The 22,165-nt window shown below is 41.2% G+C and overlaps 1 protein-coding gene across 1 annotated transcript in view; it reads left to right on the top strand.

The window, feature by feature from the left end:
• CSMD1 (CUB and Sushi multiple domains 1) overlaps positions 1-22,165 on the top strand; it is a 1,692,034-nt gene that overhangs the window by 1,465,052 nt on the left and 204,817 nt on the right. The window contains exon 42 of the mRNA XM_077812120.1: positions 10,030-10,218. Coding sequence (XP_077668246.1) covers positions 10,030-10,218 — 189 coding nt within the window. The remainder of the gene's footprint in view (positions 1-10,029; positions 10,219-22,165) is intronic.

The raw sequence follows: 22,165 nt of genomic DNA, 5'->3' as shown, positions 1-22,165 counted from the left end.
GTTTAAAGTTTGGAAACCTTATAAGCAATTGAAAACAGCCATCCTATAACGGAAAGTGTTAGGTGATGTCCTCAGCTCCATTGGTGAATGGTTTTCACCTCAAGACACACCGTAATACTGATTTATAAGTCAAGAATTGGATAGCTGAGCAGCAATATGTGATTTATAAATTATATGCCTAATTAATAAATCATGAAACTGTCTATGAATTATGTGGCTCATTTTTGTCATACTAGTGACTTTTAAGTTAAATTGTAGATCTGATTTATAAACCATGTCATTGATTTATAAGTCTTTACAGAGGTCAAAAACGTTATTGGTTGATATGGCTGCCATAATACAGTATCACTGGCAGAAAGTTATATAAATTAAAAATATGACCTTTCTGACAGAATGAAATGAAATTGATATACCCTTACAAAAAGGACAAGAAAGACAGGCAAATGAAGAGTCTATGACAATAAAAGCATTTACCAACTAATTGGAATGTCCGTGAGAATATGTACTGTATATTAAAGAGGTGGCTGCAAGGGCAATTAGCATATTTATTTAAACTGAGGAATTTCAGATACTCTTAACTCACAAATGTATTCTTGATTACATTTGGCCATGCAATAAAAGCTCTTGGGGTAAGAGAAAAGTGTCCTCCCTCTTCCTGAATGAAAGAAAGTGCCATTTCTAACTACAGAAATGCAAAAAGGGAGAGGGAGAAGATTGGGGAGGGGAGATTTATGAATTTAGATGCCTTTTCATAATAATACAATTTAAGAAGAGTTTGTTTTTTAAAGTATTCAAGCAAAACCCCACTACCGTAGTATTAAGGATCCTGAGGTCTGAATAGTTGCTGGAGGGTAAGCCACAATCTAGAAGTGGAGAAGAGTGTCAGGGATCTAAAGAGAGACAAGGTGGGTGAGGTAATTTCTTTTATTGGGCCAACTTCTGTTAGTGAGAGAGACAAACTCTGAGTTTACACAGAGCTTTTTTCAGGTCTGGGAAAGTCCTTTTATGTGTTATAAAGAAGCCAAAGATGGGGTGGGGATCTCATCTTGTTACTCCTGGGGATCAAAAGTGCTGCAGGAGACAGCCACAAAAGATGTACCTAGTGTATGCTTCCTCTTTCTCAAACACACTCATCTACATACATAATATCGTTTGACCACACTGAAAATGATGGGCTCTATCTAGCAGAAAATAACAATGGGCATTCTAAGTTCCAGAAACCATGAAAGATTCAAAATTGCTCAAATCTCCCTTCATCTCTGGAAAGATTTGCAGAGCTGCCTTAAAGGAAAAGAACTGATGGAAACGTATTGTCTTACTTATAGCTCATGATTCCTCACCTAAGAACCTCAATCTAGATTCTGTGCTGGGCCTCACTATATTCCCCAGAGACATTGTGTCAAGGTTCCTCCCCCACTCTGAACTCTAGGGTACAGATGTGGGGACCTGCATGAAAAACCTCCTAAGCTTATCTTTACCAGCTTAGGTCAAAACTTCCCCAAGGTACAAAGTATTCCACCCGTGGTCCTTGGAATGGCCGCTACCACCACCAAACTAATACTGGTTACTGGGGAAGAGCTGTTTGGACGCGTCTTTCCCCCCAAAATACTTCCCAAAACCTTGCACCCCACTTCCTGGACAAGGTTTGGTAAAAAAGCCTCACCAATTTGCCTAGGTGACTACAGACCCAGACCCTTGGATCTTAAGAACAATGAACAATCCTCCCAACACTTGCACCCCCCCTTTCCTGGGAAATGTTGGATAAAAAGCCTCACCAATTTGCATAGGTGACCACAGACCCAAACCCTTGGATCTGAGAACAATGAAAAAGCATTCAGTTTTTTACAAGAAAACTTTTAATAGAAAATAGAAGTAAATAGAAATAAAGAAATCCCCCCTGTAAAATCAGGATGGTAGATATCTTACAGGGTAATTAGATTAAAACATAGAGAACCCCTCTAGGCAAAACCTTAAGTTACAAAAAAGATACACAGACAGAAATAGTTATTCTATTCAGCACAATTCTTTTCTCAGCCATTTAAAGAAATCATAATCTAACACATACCTAGCTAGATTACTTACTAAAAGTTCTAAGACTCCATTCCTGTTCTGTCCCTGGCAAAAGCAGCATGCAGACAGACACAGACCCTTTGTTTCTCTCCCTCCTCCCAGCTTTTGAAAGTATCTTGTCTCCTCATTGGTCATTTTGGTCAGGTGCCAGCGAGGTTACCTTTAGCTTCTTAACCCTTTACAGGTGAGAGGAGCTTTCCCCTGGCCAGGAGGAATTTCAAAGGGGTTTACCCTTCCCCTTATATTTATGACACATTGCAAAAGGGAAAGAACGTCTTCCTGTGTTTTAGCTACTAAACTGGGAAGCAGGAGGGCTGGGTTCTATTCCTAACTGTCCAATTGCCTTCCCGGGTGATGTTGGGCAAGACTTAAACACATGCTTAAATCACTTGCTTGATTAGTTGGTGTCAGTATTAACTACAGTAAGTTAAACATGTATATGTCATAAAGTCCTCCAGAGAATGACTAGCTTTGGGGGGGAAAAACATTCAGGAATGGGTACTTCACTTTTATTATTGTATTTTTAACAGTTTAAGTTTTATGGCAAGTGTTAATGTAAAATATGCTTGGATAATCACTCTTTGAACTTATCTTTTGATAGCAATATTATCTAATTGTAAATTGGATATTTTGTGAAAGGGCAGGGCATTCTGAATCTCTGTAATCAAAGACAGGAAGGTATTATTACCTTATCCAGAATATATAGATGTTGTGGGCTGACTGATCCTATGTTCCATTTTAGCAAAATTGTTGTTATCCTTTTCCGCACATAGAACTATTTCTTAACATACAAATATGGTGAAGAAACATCATCTATAATATAAAAAATATTATTTGAAATATATCTTTGTTTCGCAGTTGCAATGTATGAAACCTGTCTCTGCATATATTAACTACATTAGATTTTATTAATTAATTAAATTTGTTTAATTGGCTAATGTTTTTGTAGTGCTTTGAAGATATAAACCCCTATATTAAATATTAGATATCATTAATGATATTTTTTATAAAGAGGTATATCTAAAAGGAGCTTCTCTACTGGTACTCTTGGTAAATTCATTATACATTCTTTTCTAAAGGATTTTACCACTATATGGAATCATAGAAACATGGAATTGTAGGACTGGAAGGGAACTCAAGAGGTCTTCAAGTCCTGCCCCTTGCACTCAGGACAGGACTAAGTATTATCTAGACCATCCCTGACAGGTGTTTGTCTAACTTGCTGTTAAAAATCTCCAATGATGGAGATTTCACAACTTCCCTAGTCAATTTATTCCACAGCTTAATTACATTGACAGTTAGGAAGTTTTTCCCAATGTCCAACCTAAACTGCCATTGCTGCAATTTAAGCTCATTGCTTCTTGCCCTATCCGCAGAGGTTAATGAGAAATATTTTCCCCCTCCTTCTTGTAAAAAATTTTCTGTACTTGAAAACTGTTATCATGTCCTCCTTCAGTCTTCTCTTCTCCAGACTAAACAAACACAGTTTTTTCAACCTTCCTTCAAAGGTCACATTTTCTAGACCTTTACTTGATTTTGTTGCTTTTCTCTGGACTTTCTCCAATTTGTCCACATCTTTCCTGAAATGTGGCTCCCAAAAGTGGACACAATACTCCAGTTGAGGCCTAATCAGAGTGGAGTGGAGCAGAAGAATTACTTCTTGTGTCTTGCTTACGACACTTCTGCTAATGCATCCCAGAATGCTGTTTGCTTTTCTTTTGCAACAGTGTTACACCATTCACTCATATTTAGGTTTTGATCCACTATAACTCCCAGATCCCTTTCCGCAGTCGTCCTTCCTAGGCAGTCATTTCCCATTTTGTATGTCTGCAACTGATTGTTCCTTCCTAAGTGGAGAAAGTTGCATTTGTCTTTATTGAATTTCCTCCTATTTACTTCAGATCATTTCTCCAGATCATTTTGAACTTTGAATCCTACCCTCCAAAGTACTTGCAACCCCTCCGACATCCACAAACTTTATAAGTGTACTTTCTCTGTCATTACCTAAATCATTAATAAAGATATTGTACAGAACGGGACTCAGAACTGATCGTTGTGGGACCCCACTCATTATGCTCTTCCATCATGACTGTGAACCAGTGATAACTACTCTCTCGGAATGGTTTTCCAACCAGTTATGCACCCACCCTACAGAAGCTCCATCTAGGTTGTATTTCACTACTTTGTTTATGAGAAGGTTATGTGAGACAGTATCAAAAGTGTTATTAAAGTGAAAAAATACCACACCTACTGCTTTCCCCCACTCCCAGCTCCAAGGCTTGTTACCCTGTTAAAGAAAGCTATTAGATACCTGAGTTAAGATGACTGGTCTGTAATTCCCCAGGTTGTCCTTATTCCCCTTCTTGTAGATTGGCACTATATTTGCCCTTTTCCAGTCCTCTGGAATCTCTCCCGTCTTCCATGACTCTTTGAAGATAATCGCTAATGGCTCAGATCTCTCCTCAGACAGCTCCTTGAGTATTCTAGGATGTATTTCCTTGGGCCCTGGTGACTTACATAGTTTGATAATTTAAAAACAATATCTCTTTTGCTTTCTGGAATGTGAAAATCTCACATTTTTGATGAACATGTGACTATAATGATTACAATGTAGATAATTGCATTAAAGTGTAAACAATTGTTGCCATTAAGTGTTTGCTGCTCTAACAGGTGCAGTCACTATAAAACATAATTGGTGCAGATAACATGAAAAAGTTGCCACTCAAACAAATATAAACCACCACGGTATTATATTTAGCTTATTTAACAATCAGTAATTTTTCAAAGTCTGAAATTTCTTACTAGTACAATACCAGTGTAATGTTTTGCATTGCCATATAAGGTCTCTGGATGCAAGTGCACAATCACACATAAAGTATTGCACAAAATCTGAGTTGTATTGGTAACTGTGCTGCAATGACAACATCTCTTATTGGATGATATAGAGAGCGTTATAGGAATCTGCAAATTTGCATCAAATTACATGCTGTGAAAGCCTCCATCAGGTGTGTTAACATACTCCATCGTTAAAAAAAAAAAAGCACTTCAAAATGTGGACGTCTTGCTCTGAGTGAGGTACTGTATAGTTGGGCATCCAGATAAATGTCATTGGCAATCCAGAGTGTTGTTACTTTTTTCCCCAATCAAACATTTGTGTTTCCCACAAGAGAAAAAGTTAAAAACTGCTTGTCCTGATTATCTAAGAGCCCCCTTTATCAATGAGAGTAGTTACTTCTGTTACTATAACAGTGGAAATTAAGTGTTGAACTGAAAACATGTTCAGACAGAATATTATGGGCCTTTTGTTATGTTCACGCTTTGTAGTATTATAGTGGGCCAGATTTTCATTTGATACTTACTTTAAATTGATACTTTAAACCTCAAGCTATGTTGAATTGGTGAAGCTCTGTTCTGGAGCTATATTGATTTAAACCAGTGAAAAATCTGGGCCGTTAAGCCTTATTAGACAGTTTGGCCTAGATCCTCAAGGGTATTTAGGCGCATAACTAGGTTTGCCAGGCGTCTGGTGTTTGACCCTGGTGGCTATGGTCACTGCCGCTAACTGGGCCATTAAAAGACTTGTTGGAGGTGCAGGAAGGCTAAAGCAGGGTCCCTGGCTCCATGCAGCACCCGGAAGTGGCAGGCATGGCTCTGTGGCTCCTAGGTGCAGGGGCAATTAGTGAAGTTCGGTGTGCTGACGAGTGCTGACTCCGCAGCTCCCATTGGCCAGGAACTGCAGCCAATGGGATCTGAAGGGGCGGTGCCTGGCTGCCCCTGCGCCTAGGAGCTGGACATGCCAGCCACTTCCAGGAGCAAGGTGGAGCCAGGGCAGGCAGGGTGCCTGCCTTAGCCCTGCTGTGCCACCGAGTGGGAGCAGCCTGAGGTAAGCACCACCTGGCTGGAGCCTGCACCCCAAATCCCCTCCTGGCACCACAGCCCTGAGCTCCCTCCCGGGGCCCACACCCTTTCCTGAACCCCAATCCCAGCCCTGAGTCCCTTCCTGCACCCAAAATCTCTCCTGGAGCCTGCATCCTGCACCCCCTCTTGCAACCCAACGCCAGCCCTGAGTCCCCTCCCACACACAAATGCCCTCTGGGAGCCTACACACCCTCCAGCACCCCTGTCCCAGCCCGGAGTCCCCTCTTGCATCCCAAATCCCTCGTTCCCCTACTCAGCTGGAGCCCGCACCCCCTCCCTCACCTCAACCCCTGGCCCCAGCCCTGCCCTAGCTCCCACACTCAGAACCCCTCAACTCTAGCCCACGTTCCTCTCCTGCATCCCAAACCCCTCATCGCCGGCCCCAACCCCGTGTCCCAGCCCAAAGCCTGAACTCCTCATTTCTGGCCCCATCCCAGACCCTACACCTCAATCCGCTGCCCCAGTCCAGTGAAAATGAGTGATGGTGGGGGAGAGCAAGTGATGGAGGGAGGGGGGTGGAGTGGATATGGGATGGGGCCTCGGAGAAGGGGTGGGACCTAGGGGCAAGGGTGTTCGTTTTTTTGCGATTAGAGCATTGGCAACCCTACACATAACTCCTATTGAAATCAAACAAATCATAGAATCATAGAATATCAGGGTTGGAAGGGACCTCAGGAGGTCATCTAGTCCAACCCCCTGCTCAAAGCAGGACCAATCCCCAACTAAATCATCCCAGCCAGGGCTTTGTCAAGTCTGATCTTAAAAACCTCAAAGGAAGGAGATTCCACCACCTCCCCAGGTAACACAGTCCAGTGCTTCACCACCTTCCTAGTGAAAAAGGTTTTCCTAATATCCAACCTAAACCTCCCCCACTGCAACTTGAGACCATTACTCCTTGTTCTCTCATCTGCTGCCACTGAGAACAGTCTAGATCCATCCTCTTTGGAACCCCCTTTCAGGTAGTTGAACACAGCTATCAAATCCCCCCTCATTCTTCTCTTCCACAGACTAAACAATCCCAGTTCCCTCAGCCCCTCCTCATAAGTCATGTGTTCCAGTCCGCTAATCATTTTTGTTGCCCTCCGCTATACTCTTTCCAATTTTTTTCACATCATTCTTGTAGTGTGGGGCCCCAAACTGGACACAGTACTCCAGATGAAGCCTCACCAATGTCGAATAGAGGGGAACGATCACGTCCCTCGATCTGCTGGCAATGCCCCTACTTATACAGCCCAAAATGCCAATGGCCTTCTTGGCAACAAGGGCACACTGTTGACTCATATCTAGCTTCTCGGCCACTGTAACCCGTAGGTCCTTTTCTGCAGAACTGCTGCCTAGCCATTCAGTCCCTAGTCTGTAGCGGTGCATGGGATTCTTCCATCCTAAGTACAGGACTCTGCACTTGTCCTTGTTGAACCTCATCAGATTTCTTTTGGCCCAATCCTCTAATTTGTCTAGGTCCCTCTGAATCCTATCCCGACCCTCCAGCATATCTACCTCTCCTTCCAGTTTAGTGTCATCTGCAAACTTGCTGAGGGTGCAATCCATGCCATCCTCCAGATCATTAATGAAGATATTGAACAAAACCAGCCCAAGGACCGACCCTTGGGGTACTCCACTTGATACCGGCTGCCAATTAGTCATGGAGCCATTGATCACTACCCGTTAAACCCGACGATCTAGCCAGCTTTCTATCCACATTATAGTCCATTCATATAGCCCATATTTCTTTAACTTGCTGGCAAGAATACTATGGGAGACCGTGTCAAAAGCTTTGCTAAAGTCAAGGAATAACATGTCCACTGCTTTCCCCACATCCACAGACCCAGTTATCTTGTCATAGAAGGAAATTAGATAGTCAGGCATGACTTGCTCTTGATGAATCCATGCTGACTGTTCCTGATCACTTTCCTCTCCTCTAAGTGCTTCAGAATTGATTCCTCGAGGACCTGCTCCATGATTTTTCCAGGGACTGAGGTGAGGCTGACTGGCCTGTAGTTCCCCGGATCCTCCTCGTTCCCTTTTTTAAAGATGGGCACTACATTAGCCTTTTTCCAATCGTCCGGGACCTCCACCGATCGCCATGAGTTTTCAAAGAAAATGGCCAATGGCTCCACAATCACATCTGCCAACTCCTTTAGCACTCTCGGATGCAGCGCATCTAGCCTTGGACTTGTGCTTGTCCAACTTTTCTAAATAGTTCCAAACCACTTCTTTCTCCACAGAGGGCTAGTCACCTCCTCCCCATGCTGTGCTGCCCAGTGCAGTAGTTGGGGAGCTGACCTTGTTCATGAAGACAGAGGCAAAAAAAAAAAAAAATCAGTGAGAGTTAGGTGTCTAAATACCTCGGAGGATCTGGACCTTAGAATTTTTTTTTTCTAAATAAGTGAGACTTGTTTGAGGAGCATTAATACCCTCTTGATTCTGTTTGAGCCATCTGAAAGGAGAATACATTTGAAAGTCATACTGTCTCTCTCTAGGTAGATATATTTGAAGGGGGGTTCTCTGATCAGTTATTGAGAGTTTTGTCGTGTCTTTTTATGTGGTACATGGAGTAAGTTTCTAAATCACAGGGGCATTAAAAGCTTCATAATTATTTTAAAATACCGTTTAAGGCATTATCAAGGTTTTAAAGCTTCACACATAGCCATGAGGAAATTCTGTCACAGGTTCACCAGGTCCAAAATTATATTAAAAGGAAATTATGCAGAATTATGTGGGTCCTTCAGTGAAATCCTATACGACAAATAATTTGCCCCAGATTTCTAGGGTGATGAAACTATATCTGAGGCAGTGATCTCATGTACTACCTTTGCAAGGAGAAATAGAATCAGACCAACATTTTCAAATGTGGACACCAATGTGTAGCCTGAAGTTCATGGATGCTGAGTACCCTCATCTCATTGGAAATGTTAGATACTCAAATTTAAAAAAAAAATCAGTCTGTTTGTTAATTCTGTAAATAAGACTAATTAAAGCCACATAGTATTGATACCCAGTGCTTCTTTTATGAAAGTTTGTGTACCTTTGCTCAGTGAATGTGAAGCATATGTATTTTGTGAGTTCTGTAATGTTTAATTTTTGAAGTAACATTATTTTAGAGTATATCTGAAAATAATATTAGAAAAGCAGACTGTGGAGATGTAAGATTTTTCTGTTAATATTAAGAGTTTTTGCTATGTAAAGCCATGGAATGCCATATGTCTTCAGTTTAATTGCTTCTAGTGGCAACATAGATCTTAGTTTGCTCATACTCTTTTTAAATTCTGTGTACACATATATTGTTAATTTATTAAACTAGTTATTCATATGCCTCTTTAATCTAATAAATTATATAATTTTGTGCCTTTGTGTATTATGGTAAAAATATTGTCATAGTATCAATTAATCAGCTCATTAGAACGCAGAAAGTAGGCTATGTTTGTAGCAGAGAAATAAAATTCAAAGCAAATAAAGGTTTAATATAGTATCCTAGTCTGCAATTATCTGCTGTAAATCATTGACAAGCTAGAGTTAGGGAGCCTTACAAAATACTTATTGGATCATACCTAGCCTATGTCCAAGCAAAGGATTTAATATAACACTTTAAAAAGGGCCAAAATAGTAAGAAGGCATCCTATGAAATTTCCTTCTTTTAAATATGTGGTAACTGCAAATGCCTAATGCAGTCACTCCAGAACAAATGTTTGGCTTGTACAAAGACGTAAAGGGGATAGAATCACCGAAAAGCTTGGGGGTCCTTAAACACACAAGCCCTGCACTGATTATTTTGCCCAGCCTCCCAACACAGGTTCCTTGAGGATCCTTTCCAAACTCCTCAAATGGACTGTTCCTTCTAGTCCCTTTCCCTTGGAAAGAGTCATCCTACCTGACTCATAGATTTTTTTCCTCACAGAACATCCAAATGGATGATTCTTTCCTCATTAATAACATTGTGTCAGTCCCCTTATTGTTGGAGATACTAGGCGTCTAGTCTTAATCTAACTCAGAAAATATCAGATAATCTATTTTAGTTTAATATTTATTTCTGTTTTCTTCCAGCTTATGAGTTACAAAACTGCCCAGATCCTCCTCCTTTTTTAAATGGATATATAGTCAACTTGGATTACAGCGTCGGTCAATCAATATCATTTGAGTGCTATCCTGGGTATGTTTTAATAGGTCACGCTGTTCTCACTTGCCAACATGGGATCAACAGGAACTGGAACTACCTTTTCCCAAGATGTGAAGGTAACTTTATGGTGATATCTTAGATCTCATGCTGCTCTCTTATTATTTTTATTTGTATTTGTTTACTTTAGCTTGTCCTAAAAAGTGGCATCTTTATCATAGGCTGCACTAGTGACAACTCTGGTGAAAATATCAGTTGTAATTCTGTAACCCTCTTAGCAGCAAATTCACATGCCCATTAAAGGCTTGACATTGATGCCACTGAAGTTATGGGAAGTTTCCTGAATGAATGGCACTCATGAAAGAGATCCTCAGAACTGTTGCTGAATTGTTTAATGAAGTTTGTGTTCCTTTCTTGAAGTTCTGCTTCTGTTTCCTTAGTGCCCCAGTGGAATGCGTACTTCATAAACATTAGCGATTGTTCCCCAGTAGAACTTTTGTCTGAAAGATGAAAGCACAAAAAGGCCTTTGACAAAACTCCACACAAGATTATACTAAAGGGACTAAGGACTTGAATACACAGTGACACACAGGAAAATTAATCCAGATTAACTAAAGGTATGAATTTAAAGTGAAATCATTAAAGTGTCCTGTGTGGACACGCACTCTGAATTAAAGTGGCCTTTATTTAGTTTAACAAATCCACTTTAAATTCACACCTTTAGTTCAGAGTAATTTTCCTGAGTGTCCCTGTGTAGATAACCCTAAGCAGTCAAGGTGTGAGAAGTAAAGTATTGTCATGAATAAGAAACTGGGTAAGATACAGAAAACAAAGACTAGGAATAAACAGTCAATTTTCATTATAGCAGAAGATTACAATGGGTTCCACAAGGTTACCCATTAGATACCATCTGAAAAATAAGACAGACTTGAATGTTTAAAAAAATACTGTTGTGGGACGAATAAAGGAATTGAATAAATAGGATACGGACATATTTAAAAATAATTATGCACACTTTTTAGAGTAATAATCTGTAATGCTGCTCTCACTTAAACGTATCTTTTAAAGAAAGTGGATTGGTGTGTTATTCCCACCTATATGTGCGTTCCATATAGGACCAGTGTTCAGTATATTAATGATGTGGAAAAGTAAGCAATCAGTCAGACAACAAAATTTGCAGATGACCCAAAATTATTGAGGTTAAGCAGGACTGGAAAAGAGTGTGAGGAATTTCAGAGAGACCTAAGGAAGTTAGATGAATGGACCATTAAGAGTTTTGGAAAAGAGAGAAATCATCATGCTTTAGGGCATAACCCAATCTCTGATTATTGGGAGTTAGAAGGAAACTCTTTATGGGGATAGATTATATTACTTCCTACTGAAATCTCTTGGACTTTCCTCTGGGGTAGTTGATGCTGACCAATATCAGAAACAAAAAAGTGAACTATGGACCAATGGTCTGGTCCAGTATATCAATTCCTATACTCCTAAATTGTGAATTAACCACTGTGAATGATGCTTTCAATTTATGTATTTATTTATATTTTTCTGAGTAGTGCCCCCATGCCTGAACTGCAACTGTTTTGTAAGCCTGTATGGGTGCATACATGTTGTGTGTGAGACACAGAGAGAGAGAGATTGATTTAGGATGAGAAGCTTATACTATTCCCTTATTTTGATATTTCAACTCAATATTGTGAAAACCTCAGCAACTAAAAATTCCAGAGTAGTTAGCCTGAATTACCTCAAATTACTAAAATATATGGCAATCTCAAATGAAACATACAGGAGAAGTGCACATTATTGTACCTTTCATAGAATGCAAATGAACTACAAAGAAACAACACAATTAAAATACCATTCCAGTATTAGTAAATGAATTGCTTGGAGAAATGCAAAGCAATTAAAATGACCAACATTTTCTCCCTTTTGACATGCAAAATATCCAGTTGGAAACAGGAAATTAAATAACATTGTGTTTAAACTTCTAAAGGAATGAAATTCAACATTTTTTACCATTATCATTATTTATTATTTGTATGACAATGGTTCCTAGTAAGTAGCTGAGAAGGAGGCCCGATTGTGCTAGTTATTGTACATACATAGAATAGTAGACAAAGAGCTTCCCTACCCCAAAGAGCTTACAGTCTAAATAGACAAGACAGATAAAGGGGTAGGGAAAAGGGTTAAAGCATATAGAGAAAGTGATCAATGTGATGGTGGGAAACATCATGTTAATGCCACATTTTTATTTTACTTTTAAATTTAGATGGGGTTTTGTTTAGGAAGAAGAGGGTATTAGCTAGTAGAGAAAAAAGAAGGGAGAAGGGAAGATTGAAAGGGGGTATTGTGAGAGGGACTGGACAGGAGAGGGAAACGAGGAGGAACATATTAAAGGAAGGTGGGGGAAGGCAGAAGTGTCGATAGCATGAGAAAGGATGCAGGGGTAAGTTGGAGCAAACATATAGTGAACACAGGGAAGAGAATTCCCAGATTCAAAACTGTAGAAAGCAACCTGATGACATCACCAGTGTCCACCAGTCTCTGCAGTAGAACCTGCTAAGACGATTCCTTGTACTTGTTCTGGCCATCTTTGCTTTCTTTTGTCCCTAGTGCTAGCTGAAATATCTTTCTTTCCAATGCCATATCTTTCCTCCCTGGGATATCTTTCTTCCCCAAGCCCCCGGGTCTTGGGGCAGGTCAGTGTTGCATGGATCCTGGTACCCATGTGAGTGGATGGGTGGATCACCACTGCTCCACAGTTCTAGGTCCAGATGTAATGGTGGGGGTTTAGTGATTAGATGCTATGTTATACAGTCATTTGCACTGTCCATCTCCCTAATCTCTGAATGAATTAATCCATAGATTTTGACCTTCCCCTACTCAAGTCTTGCCTCAAAACAAAAGCACTCTTTAGATTTGAAGTTGCTCATCTTTTACCCATCAAAATAGTGATTCATGTTCTTATTTAATTTATATTGTCATTGAAGTTATCTGAGAGACTGTACAATTTTAAAGTTAATAATTAAAATAAAATGTACCCCAGTTGCCAAAAATATTGAAATGGAAAAGCTGATGAAAAAAATGAGAGCAAAATTATTGGAAAGGCATAGCTAAATAGATATTTGAGCTAAATAGAAAGGATCTTCACAGAGCCTTGAAGGCAGATACGTATAGAGCCACAATAAAAGATGTACTGTACTCAGGAAGGAATTTTCTTTGATGGGAATAACACACCAATCCACTTTCTTTAAAAGATACGTTTAAGTGAGAGCAGTATCACAGATTATTACTCTAAAAAGTGTGCATAATTATTTTTAAATATGTCCGTATCCTATTTATTCAATTACTTTATCCGTCCCACAACAGTATTTTTTTAAACATTCAAGTCTGTCTTATTTTTCAGATGGTATCTAATGGGTAACCCCATGTTCCGATAAAACACTTAAACTAGCTATGTTGTCATTTTGAGCTAACATAATGAATGGCGTGATCCTGGATTTTTCTTCACTCCTTCACTTCCTGAGAGAGAGACAGATGACTTATTTCCCTTCTTTTTGAATAGTCCTGCTGAATTGTTCTACTTTATGTGCACAGTAGGTAAATGCAGGGCCCCATTAAAGTCTAGGCCTCAGGCACAGTTATTTTGGGGTACCTTTTTAAAAAAAAACAATTGAACAAAGAGAATTGGCTGAGTAGTAGGACTCAGAGGAAGGAATGGCAGGCTGCCATGCATTGAGCAGCTGCTAGTTGCTATGGCATACACAGTTTAGTTAACATCTGGGCAGCTGTCTAGAGGGATTTAATTGAGAGCCATGGAGAATATATCATATCTTGGAAATTGTTGGGTATTTTTAAAAACATGTAATTTGGTACAATATAATGCATTTTAATGGTCCAATTTTTTTCTTTGGAAACATCCTTTAAATTCATTTTATAAAACATCTAAATTGGATATATTTATTCAGTGGAATATATTGTGTGTTGTATATCAAAATCGAGCATGAATAACAAGAGTAATTGAAGTGATGGAATAAAAGAACTTATTAATCAAGACACTTGATCCCAGGTAGGAGATAGGAGCACTAATCAACACCAGAATGTAACCCCCGGACTCAACAGTCGGGTGGCTTGTAGACACCATTGACTAGGTCCATCTCTTTCTCACAGCTTACAGGGAATGGTTACACAAGACATCCCAGAGGATCCCCTCACATGGATTGGGAAAGGGTGGCTGGATTCCAACCATTGTGACCTATGAGAGAGAAGGTGTCCTTCCTAGGAAGTGAGAGAGTGACTCCAGCCCAAAGTCCATCAATGATGGGATGAAAATAGAGAACTGGGCATGGATTTCTGAATAGCCCATACAGGAGCACACACTAAATGTGGGAAACTGGGAGGGAGATCATGCTTGTGCACTTAGTGTGTGCTGGATGGTGACAGACAGTAGTAGGGAATGCAGACTGGGCCACCTGAAGCACACTCAGAGACCTAGTGCAGTCAGGAGAGGCATCAGGAAAGGCTAAGTTTGAAGAGCCTGCATCCTTCATTTTATCACCCAGCAAACACAGCTGCCAGCTTATAAACCTTAGCCTGGAATTCCACCTTTGAGTACTATGATGGGAGATAAGGCTGGCACTGATATGAAGAAAGTTATGGTGAGGCTAAATGAGGAGGGTGAAGAGAAAGGAGAGAAAATTGTTCAGAGAAAGATAGAGCTAGGAGAGAGGATGGGATTTTGGCCAAAGAGAGTGTGACATTCCCCTCTGGTGTTATCTGGATCGGTGATCTGCTAGGTCTCTCCAATCTTTGACTCTGGGAGCCAGCCTTACCCTGCTGTGCTGTGAGAACCCCCACTCCTGGGCTGTTCACCCACAGCCTCTGGCATGTAAACTGCTCCCAGCTACTTGTAAGAGAATGACACCAGCCAATATCTCCAGTCCCAGACACAACCCTAGGAACCTCCATCTTGCAGTGTCCAGTTATGCCTGCTGGATGCTGCAAGCTTATATAAATTCGTCAATTTAACAAAAAGAAAAGGAGTACTTGTGGCACCTTAGAGACTAACCAATTTATTTGAGCATAAGCTTTCATGAGCTACAGCTCACTTTGAGCTCAAATAAATTGGTTAGTCTCTAAGGTGCCACAAGTACTCCTTTTCTTTTTGCGAATACAGACTAACACGGCTGTTACTCTGAAACCAATTTAACAAAGAAATTGATATGTACCAGGCTTGTTCTCCCAAGGGGAGTCTCTGACATGCTTCAAACCAAACACACTGCTTCAGGTAGAATAAACAAACAGATTTATTAACTATGAAGGTAGATTTTAAGTGATTATAAGTCAAAGCATAACAAGTCAGAGTGGTTACCAAAAGAAAAGAAAATATAAGCACACAATCTAAACTTTCAACCCTATTAGACTGGGCAGCAACTAGATTAAGCAGTTTCTCACCTCACTGGATAGTGAAGTCTTTAATATACAGGCTTGTTCCTTAAACCTGGGCCAATCTCCTGTGTTGGAGTTTTGTCTTCTTCTCAGTGTCTTGGTTGCTTGCAGCATAGGTGGAGTGGGAGAAGAGCCCAGTATGTGTCCACTCTGCTTGTTTTATACTCTCAGTCCATGTGCTTGTAGAACACAAGTCCAGGCATGTCTGTGGGGCATTGCTGAGTTTCTCCAAGCAAAGTTGAGCAATTCCCCTGGTGTAGCCTCATTCAGGTGAGTTATCACATTATAGCTCCCTTGCTGGACAATTGCTGTTGATGGGTTGACACCCGGCCTGGAGGTTGGTTATTTTCCTTGCTGTTACCTCTGGGGAGCTAATATCTGGCTGATTCGTCAACTTACAGCATGTTTTAGTGACAACTGTACAACACAATTCTCATAACTTCATACGCATTAATGATATACATCTATGGATAGAGAAATTACTTTCAGCAGATCATGATCTTTCCCCTGATACCTTACAAGGCATGCCTTGTATGTAAGATCATGATTATATGAAAATGAGGAATATGGGAGTTACAGTACACTCCCCCAAGGTACAGAATGTCACAGAGAGTTTTGGAGAAATCATGGTCAGAGGAAGGAAAGACTGTGGGAACTTGGAAGACTAGTAACCAAGATGTGACAGGGGCAGAAAAATCCAGGGCAAGGTAGGAAGTTTGGAGTGGATCAAAGTATGCGGTATGACAGATGGGGGCAAAGGAAGAGGTTAGAAAACAGGAGGATAGAATAATGGCAAAAAGATACTGGAAGAGAGAAAAGGGAAAGAAAAAAGAAATGAATAAAACAGTGGAAGGTGAAACCAAAAAAAAAAAAACCCAAGAAAAAACATGCTTAAGGATAATTGTTTTTTGTTCATTTGTTTTTTGCAGATGAATCCATTTTCTTACAGATTTTTATCTTATTTAATGTTGAAAATAGAGGGAGGGGGAAAGAGGGTGTTACAATCTGGCCCAGTCTTCTCTTCTGGACAGTCACCAGTGTGTTGTAAACAGACTCAAATCATGAGCCCCACTTGCTTCGAAGCCCTTGGGGCCTGAATAGTGCCTGGTCACTGTTTCTAGCTCTGGGTCTCTCAGGTATGCTCTCAAGTGCAAGACCATGTCTGACTCCCTTCTTAGGCAGTGGGACACAGGCTAGCCACTTTAGTCTCAAAGATTTAGTCTCAATCAGGGGTGAAAGTAAGTTAGAGGACTTACCAGCTGGAGTCCTGAGCAGGGGGGTGTGGCCTTAACCGGAAGAGGCAGGGCCTTAAATCCCCGGGCCCTTTAAATCAAGATTTAAAGGGCCAGGGCTCCAGCTGCAGTAGTGGCGGCTGGGAGCCCAGGGCCCTTTAAATCACCCCTGAGCTACCAGCTGCAGAGGTGACTGGGAACCCCGGGACTCAGGGGCTATTTAAAGGGCCCAGGGCTCCAGCTGCCGCTACCGCAGCGAAGCCCTGGGCCCTTTAAATCACTGAGGACCCCTGGAGGCTCCCGGCTGCCACCGCTAGTCCGGGGCTCTGGGCTCTGGCAGAGCTTTAAAGGGCCTGGGGCTCCACTGTGGTAGCTGCTGCCGGAGCCCTGATCCCTTTAAATCCCCACCTGAGCCCTGCTGCCCGAGCCCTGGGGTAGTGGTGGCCGGGCTCCGTCAGGGATTTAAAGGGCCCCGGGGCTCCAGCCGTTGCTACCGCCCCAGCCCTTTAAATCCACTCCGGAGCCCAGCCGCCACTGCCCCAGGGCTTCAGCAGCAGGGCTCCGGCAGCGATTTAAAGGCCCGGGGTGGTAGCGGCAGCTGGGCTCCAGAGTGGATTTAAAAGGCCGGGGCTGCAGTGGTGGCTGCAGCCCCGGGGACCTTTAAATCCCCGCCAGAGCCCCCTCACCCCTACCCCAGGGCTCGGGCAGCAGGGCTCAAGCGGGGATTTAAAGGGCCAGGGCAGTAGCAGAAGCTGGAGCAGATGCTACCCCAGGGCTTTAAATTGCCCTCTGAGAAAGCCGGTCCCCGTACGGCACACCGGCTCTTACCGGTACACCGTACCAGGGCGTAATGGCTTACTTTCACCTCTGGTCTCAATTCTCCTGACACCCAGCTGCTTAAATACATTCCTTCAGAGTCAACCTGCCTGTGGGAGCTCTGGTTTCTAATTAAATCATTCAGAGGTAACATAGCAGTAAAGCAAGGAACACTGTCTTAGGAAATGCATTTCTTTACTACAGACACTTTGTAGTAAAGAAATTTCTTTCCTAAACACCTAGAGCACACTAGAAAGGTACAGATAGTTTAAAAGCAACAAAACCCAAACTGGAGCAAGAGGGAGAAATTTCAGATTGGATACGTGGCACTGGGGATGTGAGGATGTGACTGTTCAGGCAGGAAGTAGAATACACGCCTGAACAAATTTATTTTTCCAATTAGAGCTTTGAGTTTTGCTGACAAATACTCATGTACTGCTTTGACAAATTTAGAATGAGTATAGAAATAAATGTGCTAAGATATTATTTCCAGTTATGATGCACTCAACATAAAAAATATATGTACTGTGTGTTGTTTTTAACATATATGCAAACATATTCATTAATATATAAACATACCCATTGATACTGTTTCCCACTTAACTGTGTAGTTTTATAGGAAATGTGTATATTGTCAGCTGGTAAAATAATGTTTATATGCACACTTGCATTTGAAGCTGATCAATATTCCACTAATGTTTATTTACATGTGTTGTTGTTCATCTTCAGAATAATTTTGTGTTTTGTTTGTTTATTTTTAGATTACTGATATGAAGAATATTTATTTTGAATCAGATAAAATTGTTGTTATGAAATGCTGTATGCATTTATGCATTTCTTTGTACTCAGTATGAATAATGTGTTTTATTATGGGCTGTGTAAGATTTTATATTATTACCAGCTATTCATTTCCTTGCTTTTAAGTGTGTAGGTTTTTTAAGATACCATGATAGATAAATTACTCTGTTGCTATTTAGTAATCTTAGCTGGTTTCTTAAATGAAATGTATTTTGTTTTGTTTCATCACTGAAACAATATTCTTAATAACAAGTGCTGTCAAACTGTATTCTTTATCAGACTTCTACCTCCTTTGTCAGCATTAATATTATAGAACCATATCTCATTTTACAATAATGGTATTTTAAAAATATTTTGCTATTCCTGTCCTTATATATTGCCTTTTGCGTGAGATAATGTCAGAGTTTACATATAGTTTAACTCCTGTGGTGCAAAGTAGTTTAGTTGGGCAAGAGAAACACTTCAATTTTTTCCATTTTTAAAAAAAAATCTTCAAAAATGACAATATTCAGCTTATTCAAAAATTTCAGCAGATCGTCTCAGTGAATGTTATTCAATAACATATGAAAGCATGAGGGCTTTTTCTCTTAAAATAGAATGAATGTTTTTATTTATTTTTTATGGCACGTGCGTACCAGCTCAGGCCAAGCAGCAAAGCTAGGTAGAGGAACATCTATCTTCCCCCGGGTTGTGCATTCGTTTTAGGCTTAAGCATCCGGACGCCTGGCATGGAGCTGCACTAAAGGGCAGAAATATAGGTGCCTAGAGAATTTTTACAGCAAAAATTTAGGCAGTGAGTGAGTTTAGGCACCTACAGTGTCTGCAGATAGCTCAGTGAGGGGTTTGTGAATCACATGCCCCTGATTCTGGGATTTAGGCCCCTAAAGTGGTAGTTAGGCACCTAAGTTATTTTGTGAATCTAGCTGTTGCCTTTTATCGGATTATGAAAAATAATAAGGCATGTTGTTGCTGACATACAGCAGATACCTTAATGAATTGTAAAAATTCCTTCCATCAGGCTGCGGGATTTATAATTTATAAATAATTATTCTGACCCAGCAGAGATCAAAAGATTCATATCTACCATAAAATATAACTTTCATCATAGGGAGAGAAGTCATGAGTGAAATCAGATTCATATATTTTAAGGCCAGAAGGGATCAATTGTGATCACCAGTCTGATTTCCATGATAACAGGCCATAGACGCTTACCCAGTCATTTCTACTTCTTCTTTGAGTAGAGTCCCTGTGGGTGCTCCATTTCAGATGTGCCTGTGCCTTTAATCAAAGATTTTTGGTGGCAATGACTATTTGGCTTGTACATGTGCCCCACGCATCCTTGTACCTCACACTGGGAGGATACAGGCAAACCACACTCAGTTCCGTCTCAACTGACTTCATCCTGAGATGGAGTCTGCTGTGTGACTGTTCTCTTTAGTATTCAGTAATTAATTAGTTAATATTATTTTATAATATCGTTGAAACAGTTCATTTTGTTCTTTTTCCTTTCACGTAAAAGATATTTATGGGTATAGTTAGATAGATTTGAAATCTTTCCCCATTCAGGGCTGAATTTTTGTTATTTTTCTTGGGGATGCTGGCCTCCACAGGATTTTAAAGGTGCCTCTCCTTGCACAAGGCTATTCAGATCAGTCCTGTTGAAATCCTGGATCCTGGGATCCTTCCCCACTGCTAAAGGACTTCCCCCAGCCTAAGGGGAGGATCCACAAGGTCCAGGATCTCAATTAATTATGGGGGACAACTAAAGGTATAACAGGGACAGGAGTGGGGTCACAGGGCTAAACGAAGGGAACCTGACAGGGACATTGAGCAGAGAACCCAGGACAGCGCCCACTGATCCTCGAAGGTGTAAAGAGAGCCAGCGGATGCCGCCCAAAGGAACTGTGCCCGGATGCGTGAGTGGAAGGAGGATCAGAAATAGGCCCCACAGTATCTAGAAACCCTGTCAGCCAGTCTCTTCTCTCTGGTCTTGTAGATAGTCATTTTGGCCAGTGCTAGGAGGAGGTTGACAAGGAGGTCCCACAACTTAGTGGGGCCATGGATAGGGGGTGCGTAGATAAGGAGGTGAGGGGGAAAGTTCAGCCAAAAATGCAATAGGATATCTAAGAGGAGCTGGAACAAGGTGAAAGGCATTCTTGATGCCTCCGCTGTTTTGGAGAGACTCGTATTCTCAGTAAGTGCAAGATCTGCATTTCCTTCAAGGGTATATCCCTCAAAATAGGGAAATTAAATTTAAACTCCTCATGATGGAACAAGCCTAAAGACAGGCTTTGGATCCAGGGGCAGGGGACCTGCCTGTACCTAGACCTCCCAATACAGCTAGTGCCCAGGCCACATCAAGATCTCTGTCACTGAAGGCTACTTAACACATGTAGGTGGTAGTGTGGCATTAATTGCTTCTATAGCACCAAAGACCTTAGAAAAGGTAGTCTTGACATTTGCCTCTATGCAGAAAGAGGCAAAGACTCATCCTCAAAGTCTTAGTCACCAATGCACAAAAAGGCTGTGGAGATCTCAGGTCCCAAGGGGAGTTCCATGGAGGCTCTGAGTGATTCTGGTACCACAAAGGCAGGGAAGTTCTCAAAGACAGACTTGATGCCTAGCTCACATACCCATACCTGGAGCTGTAGAGACTCTTCCAAGGGGAATTCTAGTCTCATCCCTGAACATCTGTCAGTCTCATCAACATGGAAGTCAACTGATGGAATCAGAGTCAACTCATTCCCTTGCCAGTCATTTGGTGTCAGCTACCTTGGAACCAAAGCCGTCTTCCACATGTTCTTGCTCAGCCATCTCTGAAGCTGTGGGTACTGCAAGAATTTAGATACTCTAAGGCCCTAATAGTATCTTTGGAGCTGGAGTACCCTCTGTTAACTGGTACTGGATTGTTATCTACACCAAGATTTACTTTGTCACTGACCCCTCCGCCCCATAATCTAGAGTACCATGCTCACTCTCATCCATAATAAAAGCAGAACAGTTATCTCTCTCCTGCCATTGGAGTATGTTGAAAAGGATTTAAATCTCAGCACAGGTTTCCCCTCTCTGCACAAGATCGCATCATAAGAACAGCATACTGGGTCAGACCAAAGGTACATCTAGCCCAGGATCCTGTCTTCAGACAGTGGCCAATGCCAGGTGCCCCACTGGGGATGAACAGATCAGATAATCATCAAGTGATCCATCCCCTCTCACCAGTTCCCAGCTTCTGGCAAACAGAGGCTAAAGACCCCATCCCTGTCCATCCTGGCTAATAGCCATTGATGGACCCATCCTTCATGACCTTATCTAGTTCTTTTTTTAAGCTTGTTATAGTCTTGGCCTTCACAACATCTTCTGGAAAGAAATTCCACAAGTTGACTGTGCATTTTGGGGAGGGATTCCTTTTGTTTGTTTTAAACATGCTGCCTATTAATTTCATTTGATGACCCCTAATTCTTGTGTTATGAGAAGGAGTAAATAACACTTCCTTATTTATTTTCTCCACATCAGACATGATTTTATAGCCCTCTAACATATCCCCCCTTAGCTGTCTCTTTTCCAAGCGGAAAAGTCCCCATTGTATTAATCTCTCCTCATATGGAAGCCATTCCATACCCCTAATAATTTGTGTTGCCCTTTTCTGAACCTTTTCCAATTCCACTCTATACTTTTTGAGATGAGGTGACCACATCTGCACATAGTATTCAAGATGTGGGTGTACCGTGGATTTATAGAGAGGCAATATGATATTTATGTCTTATTATATAGC

The sequence above is a fragment of the Eretmochelys imbricata genome, chromosome 3 (assembly GCF_965152235.1).
Source record: "Eretmochelys imbricata isolate rEreImb1 chromosome 3, rEreImb1.hap1, whole genome shotgun sequence".
NCBI classification, from domain to species: domain Eukaryota; kingdom Metazoa; phylum Chordata; order Testudines; family Cheloniidae; genus Eretmochelys; species Eretmochelys imbricata.
The sequence above is the reverse complement of the archived record's forward strand: the minus strand, read 5'-3'. Positions and strand labels throughout refer to the sequence as shown.